Here is a 19,355-nt window from a genome sequence, read left to right on the forward strand (position 1 = left end):
ATAACGTGAAACATAATTGACAGTGTGATTTGTTTTTTTTTCTTTTTTGATAAAAAAAATAACCACAAAACGTGTGAGTTCATCTCTCCTAGTTTTCTTGGTTATTATAGTTTATGTTTATTATAGAGATGAACTAACAATAGAAACACAATAGAAAAGGTTATTTTGGGTTGTGTCCAAAAGTGTTCTGAATGTTCCCTTTCGAACAAGAACTCTAGTCACCCTATAATACATTTATGAAGGATATTATACAAATATCAGAGACAAACTATAGGTTCCCATAAGAATAGCTAACAGAAAGTGTATTGAAGTCATCATAAACGCACTTACAGTTGTATGATGACAATATTATAGTGATTTTTCTGTAGGGTTTGCATCTCGTTACAGGTTTTGTATTTTCACCATCATGAACCTTGGGGGGATTTCCTCTTTGACACTGAAACAACCCTCTGAAACAACGCTGAGCAAGGGGAAGAGACCTGGGATTTCACAATAACGGGTCTTTGGACAGCAGACTGCTGCCAGAGGGGAAGCCTGTGCTGCACTCGTCCTCTGGAAACAGTCTTGTATATACTGACAGGCAGTTGCTTCTGCGGACGGACGACGGTCATGTGAAAGTTTGATGGAGTCACAACAGTTTCTCTGGCTGCCGTGGAGTCCAGCTGTTGCTTGTCTGCATGTAGGTGATGATGATGTGTGAGCGATGATTCGGTGAAGGGAGATTCATGCGCAAACATGCGGATTTTTCTCCCTTTACTGTGCGCGCTGTGCGTCCTGCCAGCCCACAGCATATTCGAGGGAACCTGTCTTAGAAAAGGTAAGCTCCCAACTTTACAATAAGCTTAAGTAAATGTTGGCCTCTTGATGTGGTCTCTGCTAGCCTAGAACTCCTACTACTACTACTACTTCTACTTCTACTGGATTTGCTCAAAATATTGGCAACATAAGGCTGAACAAGCTAATGAAGGTGTGATGCAAGGGGACATTTGGGCGTTTAAAAAGTAAAATAATAACTTATTTCTCAATGTTTATATATAATTACACAGCAACGAAATCTAAGCTTGTTTTATTTGCTATGAGGCCCATCACTTATTTTCTGGGTCAGATTCTTTTCATTCATTTTCATGTGGTTATATCTTGAGAAAGATAAATCACAGCAACCAGAAAACATATTGTTCTGCAAAACATTATTTGCAGTTTGAGTAGAATTCTGTTTAACAACTCAGAATTTTAAATTAGATTTTATTACTGTGGAACTTCATAGATTTGCATCATAGTTAACAGAAATGGGGTTGGATAATTTAGCAGCTTATTGAATAGTTGATGAAGAAATATCTAGAGCACTGACAGATGCTAATTAGCTGCAGTGCGGTCTTATTCTACTGTAATAGATACTGAAATAGATGCTTTGCTCACTGTTGATTTACTTTGCTTGAAACTGTTGTTTTGAAAAGCTTGGTGAAAGCTGAGAAAAATTATTTTCATATCAGTCATTTTCCCCCAAAAGTACGACTAACTATTGCTGTTTTAAATTGTCGAATTGTGAATTTTCTAATCAGATAATGTCCCTTCAAAAGTTACTCTTGCTTCTCTCCTGGCACTAAGTTCTTTTTCTTATTTTCATCATTTAGCTCAGACTGGACCCAAGCCCTGAATTACAGCAGCGATGGCTACAATAACATTGTTTAGGGTTTGGCTTCATTGACTGCTTGGATAGGCCAGAGAGAATTTCTCCTGGCCACTCAGCGTCTCATGAAGTATGTTAACATACCAAAACTATTCATCCAAATGGATGTTACAGGGCCAGGCAGTTTCAAACTGGGACAAACAAGTTCACAGGTCTTCACATAACGCAAACAAATCCATGCAGTTTTGCCCTTTTTCAGCTGCAGAGCCTTTTATTCCCCATTACTGATTTCTAGGAAAACGATGGAGCACAGAGTGAGAGAGAGAGAGAGAGAGAGAGAGAAAGAGGAAGAGAGAGAGAGAGTGTGTGTTTGCACTACATGGGCAGTGGACTTTTGACATTACATGAGTAAATTCAGGACAGGAGCCTGTATACACAAATACATCTGTGACTTGTCTCAACTAAAAGAGTCATGTAGTGTTAATAAGTTGTGGGAGTTCTCTGCATAATCAAATAATCTGAATAATTCTAGGAGATGTGAGAAATGTTGAGAAATGAGAGATGAGGCAGAGAGGGGATGTGAAGCAAAGATTTAAGGCAGAGGAGAGATATATTGAAAGAGGAAGTAAAAAGGAGTTAGTAATTTTAGTTATGCAACTTTGCATCCTATCTGTGCTGCCCTTTCAACCACAACCAACACTCAGGACAAAATAATTAGTAATTTTATACCAAAGAAGATGAATATACACTAAACAAGTCTCAAATTCACACAATTTATTTATAGCAAAAAAAAAATACACTAATAAATGGCACTTGCGGAGGCACACACGCTGATTCACAATCATTCTACAAATGATATTAATTGTTTTTTGTGTCTGTCCAGACCCTCCACCTGGTGTGCTGGTGTTATCCCCAGGCAGTAAGCTGGCCCTGGCCTGCAGTGGCCAGGTGAAGGTGGATGGAGTAAAGGTTACCATGACCAGAGACAGCCCAGACAAAAACAGAGCAGGGAGCCCTTTGGACGCAAAGCCAGCCAGTGTTAGTGGACAAGACGGTATTGGAAACAACAGTGGCGCTTTAGGGCAAAGAGACAAACATGGCATGGAGGATTCTGTAAGTGAAGGATACTACACCCGCCCCACTGAGGCAGGAGTCAACATTGTGACCGGAGAGAATGGAGAAAGTGTAACGAAGAGCGAGTATGAAGAGCGGACCAGTCAACTCGGATATACGGACACAGGACACAAAGCCAGTCCCACCGCTCCAACTCTTCAGCCAACCAGTGTGAGCAGACCGGTGGTGGAGGCTGTATCCGATTGGCAGGCTGAAGAGGCGGACAGTGAAGATGACTGTGAGGAAGAGGAGGAGGAGGAGGAGGAGGAGGAAGGAGGGGGTGGGAGCAGGGTGACGAGGGGCCTGAGAACTAGGCCACAGTGGAAGTGGAACGGGAGGACAGTGAGGGCAGGAGAGACAGACTGGGGAGAAGTCATGTTTGAGAGGAGCGGGAGGACGCTGTCTCTGCCCTCAGTAAGAGTAGCAGACTCTGGGAAGTACAGCTGTCATCACAGGGGCAAAATGCTTTTCTCATTTAAAGTGATTGTTGCAGGTGAGTCACACTGGCAATGAAGTCATAATGGCAATAGGTTTGTTCTCTCATGTTTCAATTAGAAAAAAGAAAAAAAACGCCGTCTCAACATAACAGGCAGTCTGTACATAGTGTTCAAAGAGATGACTCCAGATATTCCATATATTTAGAGTATTGTAATATAATTTTATCTAATTTCAGTATGTGCATATGACATCTTTATCTTTATTCTTTCTTAATGGATTTGTTTTGTCACAGAGGGATTGTGATAGCATGACGATCTTGGTCTGTGGAATACATTATGGCATAATAAAAGACGCTCTCATCCTGACTTTCTTTATTTGGTGGTAATGGCTTCATGATGTCATATACAAATATTTTAGTTTTGTCAAAGTCTTCTTTATTTTTTATTTCTTTTTTCCTGTTTTCTTTCTCTCATGATAATTAAAAAATACTGTATGTCTCCAGTGAGTGGGAGTGTGGTTGTCTGTCTATCAGCATCTGTCCAGGGTTTTTCCCCGCCTTCTGCTCAGTGCATGCTCCATTGACCATGCAATGGGCTCCAGTCCCCAGTGACCCTGAATAGAAATAAGCAAGTAAAGACAATAAATGAATGAATGAATGAATGTATCTCTCCATGTCTTCTATATTTATCAGATCCTCCTGAGTACCCCATTCTGTCCTGCTATAAAAAGTCGCCCAGCAGTAAGATTCGCTGTGAGTGGACGCCACAGCAGCCCATCACCATCCGCCCTTACTGTTACCTCTTCCTCAGTAAAGAGTAAGAACAGACAAATCCCCTTATCCTCTCTATTCTCTACTTCAGGGACTCTGATTGCCTCATATGAATTGGCAAATAAAGTCATCTTCTTCAGAGATGTCACGGTACCCGATCTCTTTCTCTCTCTCACTCTCTCTCTAGCCCATCAGTCTGTGTGAGTGACCCAGTTTTCTCTCTCTCTCCCTCCTTCTACCCGACCCTGTACTCCCTCTCACCCCTCAGTAGGTCAAAGACATTCTCTCGTTCAGAGTGCTCCTACTCCCCCCGGCTGTCCCGCTGCTGGTGTGCTCTGGACCACAACGAGGACGAGCTGAGAGTGCTACACATGGCCTACCTGTGTGTCACGAGCACCATGGGAAACGCCACCAGCTCTCTACTGAACTTCAGACCCCTGAGCATTCGTAAGTGAGCGTGTCCAGGCAGGTGTGTCTATGTGTGTCTATCTGAGCTGAAGTGTAACTAAGACATATTTCCTCGTATTCCTTCCCGCTCCCTCAGTAAAGCCGGACCCTCCGTCAGCGGTGGCCGTCCGACAGGAGGAGGGTCAGGAGAGAAGGCTGAGGGTCACCTGGGGTTTACCTTGCTCCTGGAAGCCTCAAGACCGCTATTATGGACTTGACTATGAGATCAGCTACCGACCCGCCAAGCCCCTGGGGCCTCATGCATCACAGGTGCATGCTGGTAGACCAGTAGACATGTGGTTGTGTATCCGCACATGCAAGTCTGTGTGTTTGTGCATGTGTGCGTACGTGTACTGTCTGTGTGTGTGTTTGTCTTGTCACAGTTCAACAGTCCAGTGCACTAGTATTTCCTGACAGTGTCACAATGCACGGTCTGCTCTGTTGCTTGACAATGGATCCAGTGTCAGTTACATTTCTGTGATTTTTTATACATTTTTGAAAATGTTCATTTTGAGTGTGTGCGTGTTTATCTGTTTACCTGATTGTCTCTCTGTATGTGTCTATGTAGATAGAGATCATCAAAGACCGGTTCTACACCATCACTGATGCATTGCCTGGTGTTGAGTACCTGATCCAGCTCAGAACTAGAGAGGAATATGATGGTCTTTGGAGTAACTGGAGTACACCCGTCTACGCCCGCAGCTGGACAGGTAGTTACATGTAAATGCACGTGCACATACAATCATACACACACACACACAAATAACCACATCAAGGAAAATAAGACTGTCAAATCAAGACATTTTATATTTACATAAGAAGACAGTGGAAGTCGGTTCCCAATGGGTCAGAGAACATAAAGTAGAAAATGTTGGAAACTGTATAATGCACAAAACAAGTGATTTATTTGCTAGAAATAGTGTTAACAAATATAAGCACTTCAAAGCAATAAATGAACACAAATACAGGCTTGGTTTAGCAGCTACTCGTTTCAAGTTTGGCATTCTCAGGCTACCTGAGAATCACTGGTTTTGTGCATTACACGGTTTCCCACCTTTTCTACTTCATTTTATATTTACAACAGGCATTTAGCTGACACTCTTATCCAGAGCAACTTAAAATAAGCAAGGACTCGCCAACATGCTCAGGACCCATTAATCAGAAACAATGACTTGAAAGTGATGTACATTGAAGGGACCTGGCAAGCCTTGAGGTTTATCACCTCAGTGTGGCGTGATCCTCCCTGCCCACAGACAAAAGTAGCCATGACAACCTTATGAGGCAGGACGCCTGTTTCCTTCCCTCATGATTGGATTTGTACAGAGGAGCCAAAGACGCTTAGTACATAAACAAACACGTGCGCACATACATTCTTTATTCTTCCCTGAGTGAGTTTACACATGACACACCGCATGCACACAGGATTCTGGATAATAACTTGGTAAGATTCATTAATTCATTCATTCAAACCTTTATTTAAACTCGAAGAACCATTGAGGTTGCCCTCATTTACAATGATGTCGAGTTACAGACAAGATAAAAGTTAAAAATAAATAGGACAAGACATAGATGAGAATAAAGAAAATCAATTAAAACAGTTACACATTGCGGCAGGGAGGTTTGTGATCATGGTTTTAAATTGTCCATAGGTTAGTAGAGTATTGATTTTTAGCGTGTGTTGAAGATCATTCCAAGAAATAGGGGCACTAAAATAAAAGGCTGACTTACCAAATTTAGACCGTGCTCGGGTACAGTAAGATTGTATTTGGAATAAGTTTTTTACATGTATCCACATATGCTGATGTTCCATGCAAAATGAGATATCACCCCTTTAAAATGAAAGTGATACATTCTCTCACAAAATTTTGCTGGTATGAAAGTAAAACTCCTTTTGTTTGATAGACAAATACCAATATCATTTAGGATGGAGTGTTCTATATTATCGAACTACTGAATTTTAACTAATTCTTTTGGACTGAAACCCTTTATATATCTTGTACCCCAGTATACATGAATAAACCGAACAGTCTGAATATTACTATGGAACCTGAGTTTACACTCACTGCTAAAACCAACACTTAACTGGAAAAAATATATGCATGCCTCAGTACTGTGTAATAATATCATATAACCCAAGTATCCAACTGGTCTTTTTCAAAATCTGGATCTGGGTTATTGTAAAGAAGATATGATATTAACATGCAATGATTTAAAGGTAGAATACTTGAGTATCAGAAATGGTAATGGGATATTGGTGTGCACATAAACCCACTCGCTGTTTGTCTCTGAGTTGTGTCCAGTGAATCATGTTGTGAGCAGGAATTCAGTCCAGAACATTAGGACTGACCTCTGACTTCCCTTCATCTGGGAACTAACCGCACTCCCAGCCTTATCAAGAACACCAAAATATACTGTGCTCTAAATATATGAGTGCTCACAGATCGCAGTCTGGATACACACACTGTCTACAATATCTGCTCACATTTCACAATCTACAATCCACAATATAAACATTATTCTGTGTGAGAGACTTCCTCCCTGCCGAGGTTTTTGGTAGCATGTTATCTGGTGTGTTTGTCTGTATCCTCAGCTCAAGGGTCAACCGTGTTGTTGAGCGATGACCTGTCTAACACAATGGTAAGAGTCTCTCTCTCTCACTTTCTCTCTATTTCTCCCCTCTCACACACATGCTGCATATTTACTGATATCCCACCTATCTCACCCTGTCCTGTCTCTCATGCTACCTCCATATTCTCCAACCCACAGTATCCAATCTACGTAGACAAGGAAGGCTCCGGCGACTACATATCCGATGGTAAGAAGGCTAGGAGATATTAGTACTATGGGTGTTGTTTGTGTGGGAGAGAGAGAGAGAGAGAGAGAATGAGAGCGAGAGAGAGGGGAACTCTTAGATGTTGTCGTGCCAGAAATCCCCTCTGCCCCACTGGGCTTCAACAGGAAGCCATGTCATCATAATAACTGAGGCTCAACAACGAAACAAGCCACAGGAAATTGGCTCAACACACCTATCGCACACATGCAGACACACACACACACACACACACACTTGCGTCTTTATTCTACCAACCCAGGTCCATTAGGATTTCTCACAACCTCTGCTGCATCATCTTCCTCCCCTCTTTTTCTTCCATTCCTCCCCAGTCCCTGAACCAGAAGGCAGTGCGGAGGAGGTGTGGCATCCCGTCCTGTGGATCTCTGGCTCCTGCGTTCTCCTGTCAGTCACTCTGGCTGCTTATATATTCAGGTAGCAAATGCCGTCTCTTTCTGCACAACCACAATTAGCTCAACACTCTCTCATTCAAGCAAGATACCTGCTGTTAAATGTTGTCCTGGCCATTAGGCTTGGGCCGATATTTGATATTACCGAATATATATATATATATATACTGTATATATATAGTTTTTCTGGAAATAGCAGGAATGAGCAAATTATACCATACCAAATGGCCATTGTTTACTCCAATGCTTGAATAGTAAGATTACATTTTTAGGCTGTTAATAATAATACTTATTATTATTATAGCCTAGAAATTTGATGTCATTTGGAAGGAATAAAATAAAATACCCTCCTAAACCCCCCTGGGATAACATCGTTTATCTTTTATTTTTGTGGGACAGTATCGCAATATAAAATGTGGGATATCGCCCAAGCCTACTGGCCATGTTTTTTTATCTCTAATGTTGAGTAAAAATATTGCATCTCTAAGGAACTTTAGTGTAATTTAGAAAAATAGTTCTATTCTCTGCTTGACAACCAAAACGGATAAGTTTAAAAAATGATTTACTGTATATAGTAGGTATTGAACGGACATCCAACCCAAGCAAAATACTGTGTGTGCAACTGTTTGCTGTGAGCCAGTCAACGTCTTTCTCATTTGAATCTCTCTCTTTCTCTCCCAGACACAAGGAGAAGTTTGTGTCAAAACTCCAGAACCTGAGTGTCGTCACCCACTGCAGCGAATTGTCTCAGCCTCCGGCCGCTGCTCCAGCACCTCCAGAAGTGCAGGCCCTGGTGACCTTCGCCCCGCCGCGTTACAAAGAGCCCCTCCCAAATGAAGTGGAGGAAGAGGAAGACGAAAAGGAAGAAGAAGAAGAAGAAGAAGAAGAAGAAGAAGAAGAGCAGGTGGAGGACAGGAGGGAAGCCATGCACTTCAACAACACAAGTTATTTCTTGGTCAAGAGAGAGTGCTGATGGGTAGAAAACAGCTGATAGGTTGCGCCTCTATATTGCATTCCTGAAGAAGACTGGCCAGAGTCACAGACAATGGAGGACAATGGATTTTAAATATGAACAGTCCTCCTATAATCGTCTTTTGAAGACAATCTCAGGAAAACTCTTTATGCTCTCTCTCCCTCTCTCTCTTTCTCTTTCTTTCTACCTCTCTAATCTCACACACCTGAAATACCTCTGAAAAGACGTTTTCGTGGTTGTTTTGTCTGGAGAACAGCCACAGAACATTTTAAGCTACTCTACCCTGTGTCTGTGCTATTTCAGAACTGAATAGTGTTGATAAATTGTACAGATACGGTACATGTTTTAGTATGCTGTCTAATTTTCTTATTTGTATATAATTTTGCTGAGGCTAATGAAATAGAGTCATCACACACCTTCTGCTCTCTCTGTATCATAATATTCTTTACAAGGTTTGAACAAATAGAAATGCTGAAATATACTGTCAAACATAGTCTACTAGTCATCCACCAGTTTGTCTGCTTCTCAGATATATAACTGTAAGACAGAGTGAACTGGGTTGGTCTTCCTAATTAGAAGTGCCTATTTCTTACCTCAGGGTTGCCAAAGTGGGAACCAGGGACAGGGCCGGATTAACCAACCACAGGGACCCCGGGCACACATGTCCTATTGGGCCCCCCACCTCTCGGTATGCACCCACACACTTTAACTTAACATAGCCTACTAGCCTGTTTTAGCTATTACAAACTGCCATTCCTTCTATCTAGAGCTCGCTCATTCAATTTGAGAGTGATAACATTTGTCCAACCCCAAGGCAAGCTTTAGTTCCTAGTTTTAGGTGGTGGGGCTTCCCTTTGTTTACATTTGGATTGCAGGTTGTGGCTTTAAGGAGGCAAGGTGATAGGTGGCGAGAATGAAGGACCAAAAAAAACAGTTAAATGTTGAAATTTATTGAAAAGGTTTGACTGTCTGTACCTAGACCCCCCTGCCCCACCAGTATATAATTAGTGCTCTGCATCTTAGCTGGATGATACTCACTAAATGCACTGCTCATAAACATACAAGAGGTGGCAGCTTAATAATTGTGATTGGGGCCTCACTCACTCACACACACACAAGAAGCATGTGACATCCAATTGCACATACATTTTGACGGTATTTTACATCCATTCGTCTTGAAAAGTTTGACTTGTAAATGCATGCATCTACAAGCCTACTCCAAATCGAAATAAAGTTCTACATAATAGGCTAAATATCATTTCAAATAATCCAAACTCATTTTGGGCATTCAATTGGAACCAATCAGAACACGGATTTGCTTCGCCATTCTAACCGATTATGACATCATTGGATGGAGCTGGACTGTGCTCTACCAATCAGAGCCTGTCACAGCTGCACTGATGACATCACAATCAGAATTCTTTCCAAGGCATAAAAGGCCCCGCTCGAGGTCTTGAGCTTCATACCTTGACACGGTAAGGTATTCTCCCTGGGCACTGGTAAAGCTGATGCTTGGACCGCGGCAAGAGGTTCTCTTTGGGAACCACGGCCCTCATTTCAGACCAGTAGCTATTGGACGCTTGATGGGCGTGTTTGGAGACTTTCTCTTTATTTTTTTTATTTTTTTCTAGTTCATTTCGATAGTTTGGACCAGGTGGCGTGGCGGCTAGCGAGCGCGGCTCGTTGAAGAGCTGGTGGTTGGTACGAAGAGGTGCTGTTAGCGTCCGACTGAAGCCAACCTGCCAGCCGCTCCAAAGGTGCGGTCTGGTGGTTAGCGACGGCGGTTCGTTGAAGAGGTGGTGGTTGGTACGAACTGACGCGGCTCGCCTCCCGCTGAAGCTAGCCTGCCAGCCAGGAGCCTGCAAAAGGTGGTCTGGCGGTCGTGATTGAGGCGCGGTTCGCGTCCCGCTGAAGCCAACCTGCCAGCCGCTCCAAAGGTGTGGTCTGGCGGTTAGCGATGGCGGTTTGTTGAAGAGGTGGTGGTTAGTGCAAAGAGATGCAAACCCACCACCCAGTCCAAACTATCAAAATTAACTAGAAAGAAGAAAAAAAAACCTAATAAAAGTAGCTTCACCAGCTACTTTTCCTGAATTTCCCCAAGGGCATTATTCTTATCTTATCTCTAGTTAATTTTGATAGTTTGGACCAGGTGGCGTGGCGGCTAGCGAATGCGGTTCGTTGAAGACGTGGTGGTTGGTAGGAAGAGACAGTAAGAGCTTTACCAGGGGCTCCATGGACCGTGCTGGTTAGTGCAGCAGTATAGGCCTAGTAGTGGTAGTTCCAGTAGTTCTCATTACAGATATCTGAAATATTTTAAAGTAGCATTTTGGCTAGTCATAATGTAATGAGAGATATTGTAAATTAGCATTTAAGCATTTAGCATCATTACATTACGACCTACCAAAATGCTAATTTAAGATATCTCTAATTACATTATGACCTGTCAAAATGCTAATTTAAGATATCTTTTTTACATTATGACTAGTCAAAATGCTAATTTAAGATATCTTCTATTACATTATGACTAGTCAAAATGCTAGAGGTGTCAAACACAAGGCAGAGTCCAGTTTGGGATGAGGTTGACAGTTAAATGTTGAAAGTTATTGAAAAGGTTTGACTGTCTGTACCTAGACCCCCCTGCCCCACCAGTATATAATTAGTGCTCTGCATCTTAGCTGGATGATACTCACTAAATGCACTGCTCATAAACATACAAGCAAGAGGTGGCAGTTTAATAATTGTGATTGGGGCCTCCGCATCAAAGGAAATGTCATTAGAGGCTGTGACTTGCCCCCATAATCATAAACTGTGGCCTACAGGCCTATATCTGTCAGGGTCCCGCCTGACTGCACATTTCAATTGAAATTCGTGAAATGTTGTAAAATGCATTGAACACGGACACGGGGGCCCCTGGTGGTCTGGGGCCCTGGGGCATGTGCCCTGCATGCCGGGTCAGTGATACAGGCATGACGAGGGACCTCGAGGAGTCCTTGACAAGGTTCCAGGGATCCCCAGCAGAATGAGGACTAGTTTAATTTCTCTGTCACTTCTCTGTCACTCCTAGAAATGAGCACAATGTCAGAAAGCATAAAGGTGAGTTTCAATTAAATGACCCCACTGCAGTCGCCCCACCTACAGTAAAACAATGCTCCAGTTCTGTACCAAATCACAGACAACCTCCAGACAGGGATCCTTCAGACAAAACCTTATCAAATGGCGGTCTGTGGTCTAATGTGGACAGTGATGTAGTGGTAAACAGAGAGGTGGGTGAACTATGACCTTCAGTCAGTGATCATAAGGCACCACAACCATCAATATAAACAATAATGACTTATACTTTAAGAAAATAATTACTTTTCCTGAACAGGCCATCGAAAGTAAAACTCACACAACACTTTATTTTACTGGTGCAGGGACTTAACTCCACTGAAGATGCTCCACTAACCATAACCCTAGCCCATGTCCAGTTTCTTTAGACTCATATATTATGAATTTGTCATAAAACATATTTCACTTTTAAAAGGTGAATAAACTCTACTCGCAAATGAAAGGGATAAACTGATATTGGGTGGGTTTACCCTGCACTACATCCCTGAGTGTGCATCTACTATAAGCAGACCTTGAGTTTGGGAACCACTGGTCTAGCCGAGCTTATACTGCCACCACGCGGATACAGCCGTAGTTGCCGGAGACTGTTGCCATAGCAACATAGCGTTAGTGTGTCAACAACAGGTGACCATTGTTGTGCTTAAACGTTACAGCCAAGTTTATGTTGATTAGATTGTCAGACACAAGACTATGTAGACTGGGAAGAATAGCAATACGAACATTTGTAATATAACGTTAGAGAAATGATGGCTGGAAAAGGACTGGAGAAAGTGGACGTTGGTGCTTTAAGCGCTGAGCAGCAAGAGAAACTGCGACAGTTCAAGGTGGGTTAACGTTAATGCTCATTTCAAAACAAAAGTAACGCTAGCTAACGCGTTAACGGTACCAACTGTAGTCAGAGTTGTATAGGCTACTGTTTATTACCAAGCCAAGTTAATGAAATACATTTTCTCTTTGATTTTCAGATTAAAACAAGAATCGACAACGAGAAGTATTTGAGGTCACATCCAGAAGTGGAGATATTGATAAGCGACTTTCTAAGGTTGGCTTATTGTCTTCTCCTGTATCTAACATTAGCTACATAACCAGATAGCAGCAGCTCAGAATTCATGTTCGTAGTGTGGTTTTGTTTGTTCCTAATTGGTCAACACTGGTGAACACCCAGTGTTAGAGACTAGAAGAAGGCCAACATGCTCTTGGTGTTATCAGGGGACACAGGGCTAAACTGCTCGCTCATTTGCATGTAAAGCCTCAAACAAATACCACAGTCCTCAAGGTCAGCCTTGTGCAGAGCGTTGTAAATGGATCGGCTGCTGTTGTTTCTCTGGATAACATCAGGCAGCAGAGTCCTGCTTCATGGGTTTCCACTTTTAGGAGACTTGTTCCATTTCATATTTTGTGTTCAGTGATGAAAATAATAATTAAAATATATATGTTAATAATATATTTGTACAGGACATTTCAAAACAAAGTTTCAAACTGCTACGAGGGAACCAACAAATTAAACAATACTAATATAATAATAAATTATTATCATATTATCATTTAGGCGTGTCTCCCACAGTCATTATTCTAACTGCATGTCATCCTCTCGCAGTGATGTGATTCTTAAAAGGCCTGCTGACGTTCGCGAATTTGCTGCAGGTGAGTTGTGAATACACACACACACACACACACACTCACACACCCAACTGTCCATATATTGCAACAACACATTGCAACTCTCTCTCTCTCTCTCTCTCTCTCTCTCTCTCTCTCTCACGCACACACTCAAACACACACACACACACACAAACTTACGCTCACACATACATGCATCCACTAACCAATGTTAATGTCACTTTTCAGATCACTTCACCAACCCAAACCTTCATGTGGTTATTGGCTCCAAAATGCAGGGAAACAGTGACATGGAATGAAACACACCTACCAGTTATGGTGCTACAAGCTTCTCTGTATGGAGCATTACATGTAGACAGGAACTCTGTTTACAGTAAATAAGAATGATGATGTCTTCATCTGCTATCCTTCGCAGTAGATTTCTGTATATCCATACCATTGTGTTCCTGTCCGAATTGGTCTGTTGATAGCAATTTTGTAAGACTTCTGTAAGGCATATTCAGGAAGGCCAGATAATAGACAAGATGTAAACCTGCCCCTGTTATGAGAGTGATTAAAGCAGGTTAATGAGAACAGGATGTCCTGTGGGTATTACAGGAGAGCTGGTGTTGTTTGTCAGCCAGCCTTCTCCATAGAGAGTGAGGAACAGGCCTGTATTCTGTAGTTCAGGGTCAGAGCCATTCATGAACTGAACTGAATTAAATTCCATGAAATTCCATTTCTAAAAGAGGTTGTCTTGACTTGCTAAACATTACAAATCATCAAACATGAATCAAATAAAAGACAGTTCAAATACATTCAATCATAATGTATGAATTACAATTACATGTTATGCATCAAATACCACCTGAAAGGTTCCTTTAACATTTTATGATATTCAGTATTGATAATATATACTGTAACACTATGTGTAATCTCAGATATAATTAAATTAGAGAATTAAATTCAACTTCCTGAAATTCCAATTCAGTTGCAATTCTGTTTCCTGTAGGTTTTTTTCAAATTCCCATTCCCATTCCAATCCCTCAGTTGAATTGGATGAGTTCATTCATGAATTGATCCCAACCCTGCTGTGGTCATCATTGGTTATCATTGGTCAAATTTGTTTGGGCTTCTTCAACCTTTATTGTGACTCTAACTTTGCTCTGTATTGGGATCTGGTCTGTGGATTTAACCAGCCAAACCATCTGGTCGCCCTCTCTCATTCTAAAGGATATACTGCCTGAGTGATAATCCTGACATGTTACTCTCTGTCAAATGACCTCAAAAATTGACTAATAAACATCTGCTAATGGCTCTTCTGACCAAGACTCATTTCTTTAATTGTCATTTTTTGAATAGCCTGTCATCCAGCAATGTATATCATTATATCAGATTTTCAAGCCCATTTACATGGTCCCAACACCATTTAATGTCTCAATTCAGCTGTTATTACATACAAGGCAGTAGTTATTGCCTTAAAAGTTCTTTAAAGACCCCATGAAATGAAAAATATGAATGAAAAAAAATTATTTTTTTTTAACCTTTTTTCCATTGTTGCTGGGCTACCTATTCACCAATACAGGCAAAAAAAAAATTACAAAAAAAATGTTGATTTCTAGAAATTTTATATCAAAAGGTCATAGTGGGGAGCAACTATGCAACAATGCCCAGGGGGTTAACTAGTCTGCTCACTCATTTTCATCTGGTCTAAAGCTAAATGTCACTGAGTTTTTTTATTCTAATTTTTGCTTACAAGTGAACAATTAACTTGTAACTGAAGGTTTATGAAAACATTAGAACTGAGCAATTAGAATTGCTCTCAGGCACATGGTGTATGATATCTCTTAAAAGTGAATCTTCCAATAACTATTGTTTGCTCTTTGATAACTGTTTACCGACTGTGGTGAGATAATGTTTCCTAGTCAACACAACATGAAAGCGCATCAATTAAAGTTGATTCCCTCACATAATTCATAATCTATCTATCTCTCTCTCTCTCTCTCTCTCTCTCTCTGTCTGTCTCTCTCTCTCTCTCTCTCTCTGTCTCTCTCTCTCTCTCTCCTACACACACGCACACACACAGAATTGCTTTGACACCATGCACCTGTTTTGACTCAGTTGAGGACAGGTAAACACCCAGCTCTCATTTGATGTGAGAGAAAGACGGAGGACAGACACGTATCCTCCTCACATTGTGGCGCACACCGTTTTTTTTAAAAACACAGTGCTGCTAGAATCTCAATACCAAAGAAGAAAAGCAGATTCTGTAAGTAATTATTTACTTGTATATTTTTTTCTTTTATTTGTTATGTTGTGAGATGTTATCAATTATGCTCTCAGGGTTTAAGAGAACTCTTTTTTGCCTTTTCAGTCTTTCTGATGTGTTGTTGATACTTTATGTATCTACCTTGAAACAGTAACATTGTTGCATACATTTCATATGTATTTTGTATGTGTTTCAATGTATAATTCTTGATAAATGACAGCTAACTCTCAGCCACATCAATACTAAAGACATGTTAATGCGTTATATCGCAGACAAATAAGCATTAAAATGTCAAGTGACTACAATGATTTACGATTATTATCCTCCAACAAGGGGGAAATGCTTAATTTGTTGGCTGCATCCTCCGCACTTCTTGGAAAAGTATTGTTGGTAATACAATTGGTAATTGTTGGGCATATTCAAATGAGAAGTCAAATCAGTGAAAGGCAAACAAGGTGAAGGCAAACTATACAAACATGCAAATCCTTATGAGGAAGACAATGAGGATTTCAAAGAAGTTTGTACAGAAATGATGGGAGACGAAGAGAAATAGAACATGTTATTCCACAGCACATAATGTAGATCACAGAGCCTGTTTTTCCCCAACCTGTTATCCTCAAACCCCCATGGAGCCTCCCCATGGGATGGGTAACAAAGTGGGTAGCTAGGCAAGTATGACAGAAAACTGTAGCTACATACAGCTGGCTGGCATGGAGACAGGAGCCATAACAACCAGAGCCGTAATAACAAAATCCTTACATGCTACACAGTTGCACATGTTTGGTCATGGTAAAGAATCAAACACACAAAAACACAGTGAACTGCATGACTATATAGTATTATAAGGTGCACAGAATGTAAAATAGTGGTTTGTCAAAATTATTTCGCATTAATAAGAAACTTTGAAATACTCATCTCATCATGTTTACATCTCCAACAGACAGGCAGGCCTTTTTACCATGGCTCCCAAAGGGGGGACAGTTGTCTTCCTACTCATCATAGTCTACGCAGTCTCGGGTAAGCAGCAACGCCATCAGATACATCCTGTCCTCCTATAACCTGATGATGGTTAATATCAGAAAGATGGAATCTCTTTGAACCCAAAATAGGCTACATGACAAAAGTTGTATATTAACCTGACTTCCTATGTGCGTGGATGCATGTGTGCATGTTTGTACATGTGTTTGTGTGTGCATGTGTGTGTTTTTATTGTTACTCTGTGCGTCAGCTAAGCCCACAGATACGATGCCTGGACGTAAACCGAACTTCCCAGCCCCACCACTTGGCTTCAAGAACATGGTCAGAAAATTGGTACGTGACTGTCCAATCACTTTGCTTGAGAGAGGGAGATTACTGTATGTCTCAAATGGAAGTAATATGCAAGACAACTATTTTGGTCTCTTAAATGAATCCATCTACTCTGGACCAGGGGCCTGTCTCACGAAGCAAGTTCAACATAAGATAAGATAAGATAAGATAAGATAGAATAAGATAAGATAAGATAAGATAGCACTTTATTGATCCCCTTGGGGAAATTCAGGTGCCACAGCAGCAATTGGTGGACAATGCCAAGCAAGTCAAGTATGTTTCAAGTACAGGAAGGTAATAGAAGAAATAGGTACTAAAATAAAATAAAGGTAAAAGTAAAATGAAGGTAATGTACATAATATACAACAATAGAGACCAAATAAATGCAAATAATGCAAATAATAAATGCAGATTCAGATAAGTCTATGGATATTAGAACAATGTAGGCTAAAAAAGCTCTACAAGAAGTCTATGGATATATTCCAGAGGAGCGTAATATCCGTGTGCAACACAGACAAGAGTTGAAGTTGTTAAGTTATTAGTTATTAGTTATAGTCAGGGTATCTTTGCCATATAGCTCGCTCTGTCAGCCCACGATTTTCCAAACCCAGTATTGTGTCGTCATACTGAGGCTGTGAAAAGATTTTCTATCCACAGTCGGCCTCATGTACTAAGACTGGGATGATGGGAATATGGGGGAAATCTTGGGAATGAAAGAATTTCAGCGCACTTAATATCCAACAGTGAATTGAAATTGAAATTTCATTTATTATTGATAACTGTAGTCAAATAATCCAGGTTACCTGCTATTTGATAGAAACCTTCTTTTATAGCCAGAATGGGCAAATGGCCTGGAGACGCTACAAACATTTATTATGTGTCAGATTGCATAAATCATCATGGAGAGCAAAGTGGTTCTGCTGGTCTCACTTGTCTCATTCATTTGAATGCAATGTTTTATTTTTCATATCTGGCTCATATCTGGTTTTGTAAACAGAGTTTTTGCAATAAAGATTATTTACAAAAGCCACAGGGTCCTCAAGGAACGATGATGCCAGTGTTGACTAATGAGGAGGCTTTTTATACGTTTGGGTGCAACAGCCTGAACATAACCTGCTCCACAGTGTGAAGGAGTGCCTCTTGGGTATTTGGTACTTTCTCCATTAGAGCATTGAATTAGTCCAAGTAACTCATGTGAGCTGCAGAGTTGAAAAGCCTTTATTTTCTTCTTACTGAGACCTACATGTTGCAGCTACCAGTGCCTTCAGCATAGGCTTTTTAGCCTATTATGTGAACACCTTGGACTTCATGATTTTTAGATCATTAATGTCCTTTCAAGCAAACATGATTGTACAGCAGGATTTTTTTCAAAACCAGCTTCATGTCAGTAGCTGCAGCCATCCGTCATTCCTGAGACTTTTGCCGTAAAGATTCCACACCACAGTTTAGTTGGATTGGTGACCTTGATGTAATCTGAAACTCATCCACAATTTACATTTTGCTTTGGTTCAGTAGTCTGAAACTAGAATCCCAGAAGTAGTTTCACATGATGCTGAAGTAGAAGGTATTGTTCAAATGTAATTTAAAAATGATTTGATTTTTCCTAACCAGACAGAGAGACATTCAACAATAAAATGTCTTGCCCATCATATTGTTTCTGAACGGATGCTGATGCTGCCTTTTCTCTCCACAGATGATGCAATGCCAGAAAATGGGTGAGAGGACTCTTAATGTTTTTTTTGTGGATTGCGTTTGTGTGTGTGAGAGAGAGAGTGTTTACTTGCCTTTTGAACTGCTCTGTAACACGAGTCGCAGCTAATTCAGTGTTGACAAATACCAATCCCAGTCCTATGTGTGTGAATGTGCGTGAGCGTGTGTTTGCATGCCTTTTGAACCCCTCTGTAACATGAGTCGCAGCTAATTCAGTGGTGGCAAATACTAAACCCAGTCCTGATGTGTATTAATTGTGAAACATAAAAATACGGAGGGTTGCTGTGTTACAGGACACCAGGTGCCCAAGATGATGCTGATGACCAGGTAATTATTTGTGTGTTTTGGAGTGTGTCTCTGCTGTGTGTTTGATTAATGTCCTAAAAGAGGCAAGAATTTTATTGCTGATCATTATTTCTGACCTAAATTAACTGATATGACAGCCTTGTTCAAAAGAGAGCTCCTCTGAATAAAGCATTCACCTCAGTTAGATTTACTCTCTTAATAATGACCAAACCCTCAGTTAAATGTGTTTGAGAGTGGCATTGTTAAACCTATTATTAACCTCTTAAGCTTATGGGACACCCAACATCCCACTGGCTGTTCAGCAGTGGCTGGGGGTCGATGCATTGAAACATTGAACTCCATCATTTGCTCTCAAAGTCAAAAAGCCTTCTTAGATCCATATCCCACCCACTTAAAGTTGATATGAGTTGGTATGACGTGGTTTGGAATCCCCAGACCGGTAGAGAAA

At 40.9% G+C, this 19,355-nt stretch overlaps 2 protein-coding genes and 1 long non-coding RNA gene across 4 annotated transcripts; all 3 read left to right on the forward strand.

Moving 5' to 3' along the window:
- Window positions 1-561: 561 nt before the first annotated feature.
- Window positions 562-9,064, forward strand: il6r (interleukin 6 receptor). 2 transcript variants are annotated; one of them, XM_078286935.1, is made up of 10 exons: window positions 562-817; window positions 2,511-3,233; window positions 3,870-3,993; window positions 4,216-4,394; window positions 4,492-4,664; window positions 4,963-5,104; window positions 6,985-7,031; window positions 7,161-7,209; window positions 7,557-7,659; window positions 8,316-9,064. In XM_078286935.1, exons 1-10 carry the CDS (start codon window positions 736-738, stop codon window positions 8,605-8,607), a joined length of 1,914 nt encoding a protein of 637 aa, XP_078143061.1. In that variant the 5' UTR covers window positions 562-735; the 3' UTR covers window positions 8,608-9,064. The 2 variants fall into 2 exon arrangements, with proteins under 2 accessions (XP_078143061.1, XP_078143062.1); XM_078286936.1 differs by having other exon boundaries at window positions 4,219-4,394.
- Window positions 9,065-12,458: 3,394 nt separating this feature from the next.
- On the forward strand, window positions 12,459-13,634 carry riiad1 (regulatory subunit of type II PKA R-subunit domain containing 1). Its single transcript, XM_078287384.1, has 4 exons — window positions 12,459-12,539; window positions 12,681-12,757; window positions 13,313-13,359; window positions 13,564-13,634. The coding sequence occupies exons 1-4, from the start codon at window positions 12,459-12,461 to the stop codon at window positions 13,632-13,634; spliced, it is 276 nt and encodes a 91-aa protein (XP_078143510.1).
- A 1,795-nt stretch (window positions 13,635-15,429) lies between these two features.
- Window positions 15,430-18,921, forward strand: LOC139914889 (uncharacterized). The gene is made up of 5 exons (XR_011784796.2): window positions 15,430-15,583; window positions 16,524-16,600; window positions 16,812-16,894; window positions 18,585-18,606; window positions 18,895-18,921. It is a non-coding gene; the product is annotated as an uncharacterized LOC139914889 (long non-coding RNA).
- Window positions 18,922-19,355: the final 434 nt, after the last annotated feature.

This window comes from Centroberyx gerrardi, chromosome 12 (genome assembly GCF_048128805.1).
Source record: "Centroberyx gerrardi isolate f3 chromosome 12, fCenGer3.hap1.cur.20231027, whole genome shotgun sequence".
NCBI lineage: Eukaryota > Metazoa > Chordata > Actinopteri > Beryciformes > Berycidae > Centroberyx > Centroberyx gerrardi.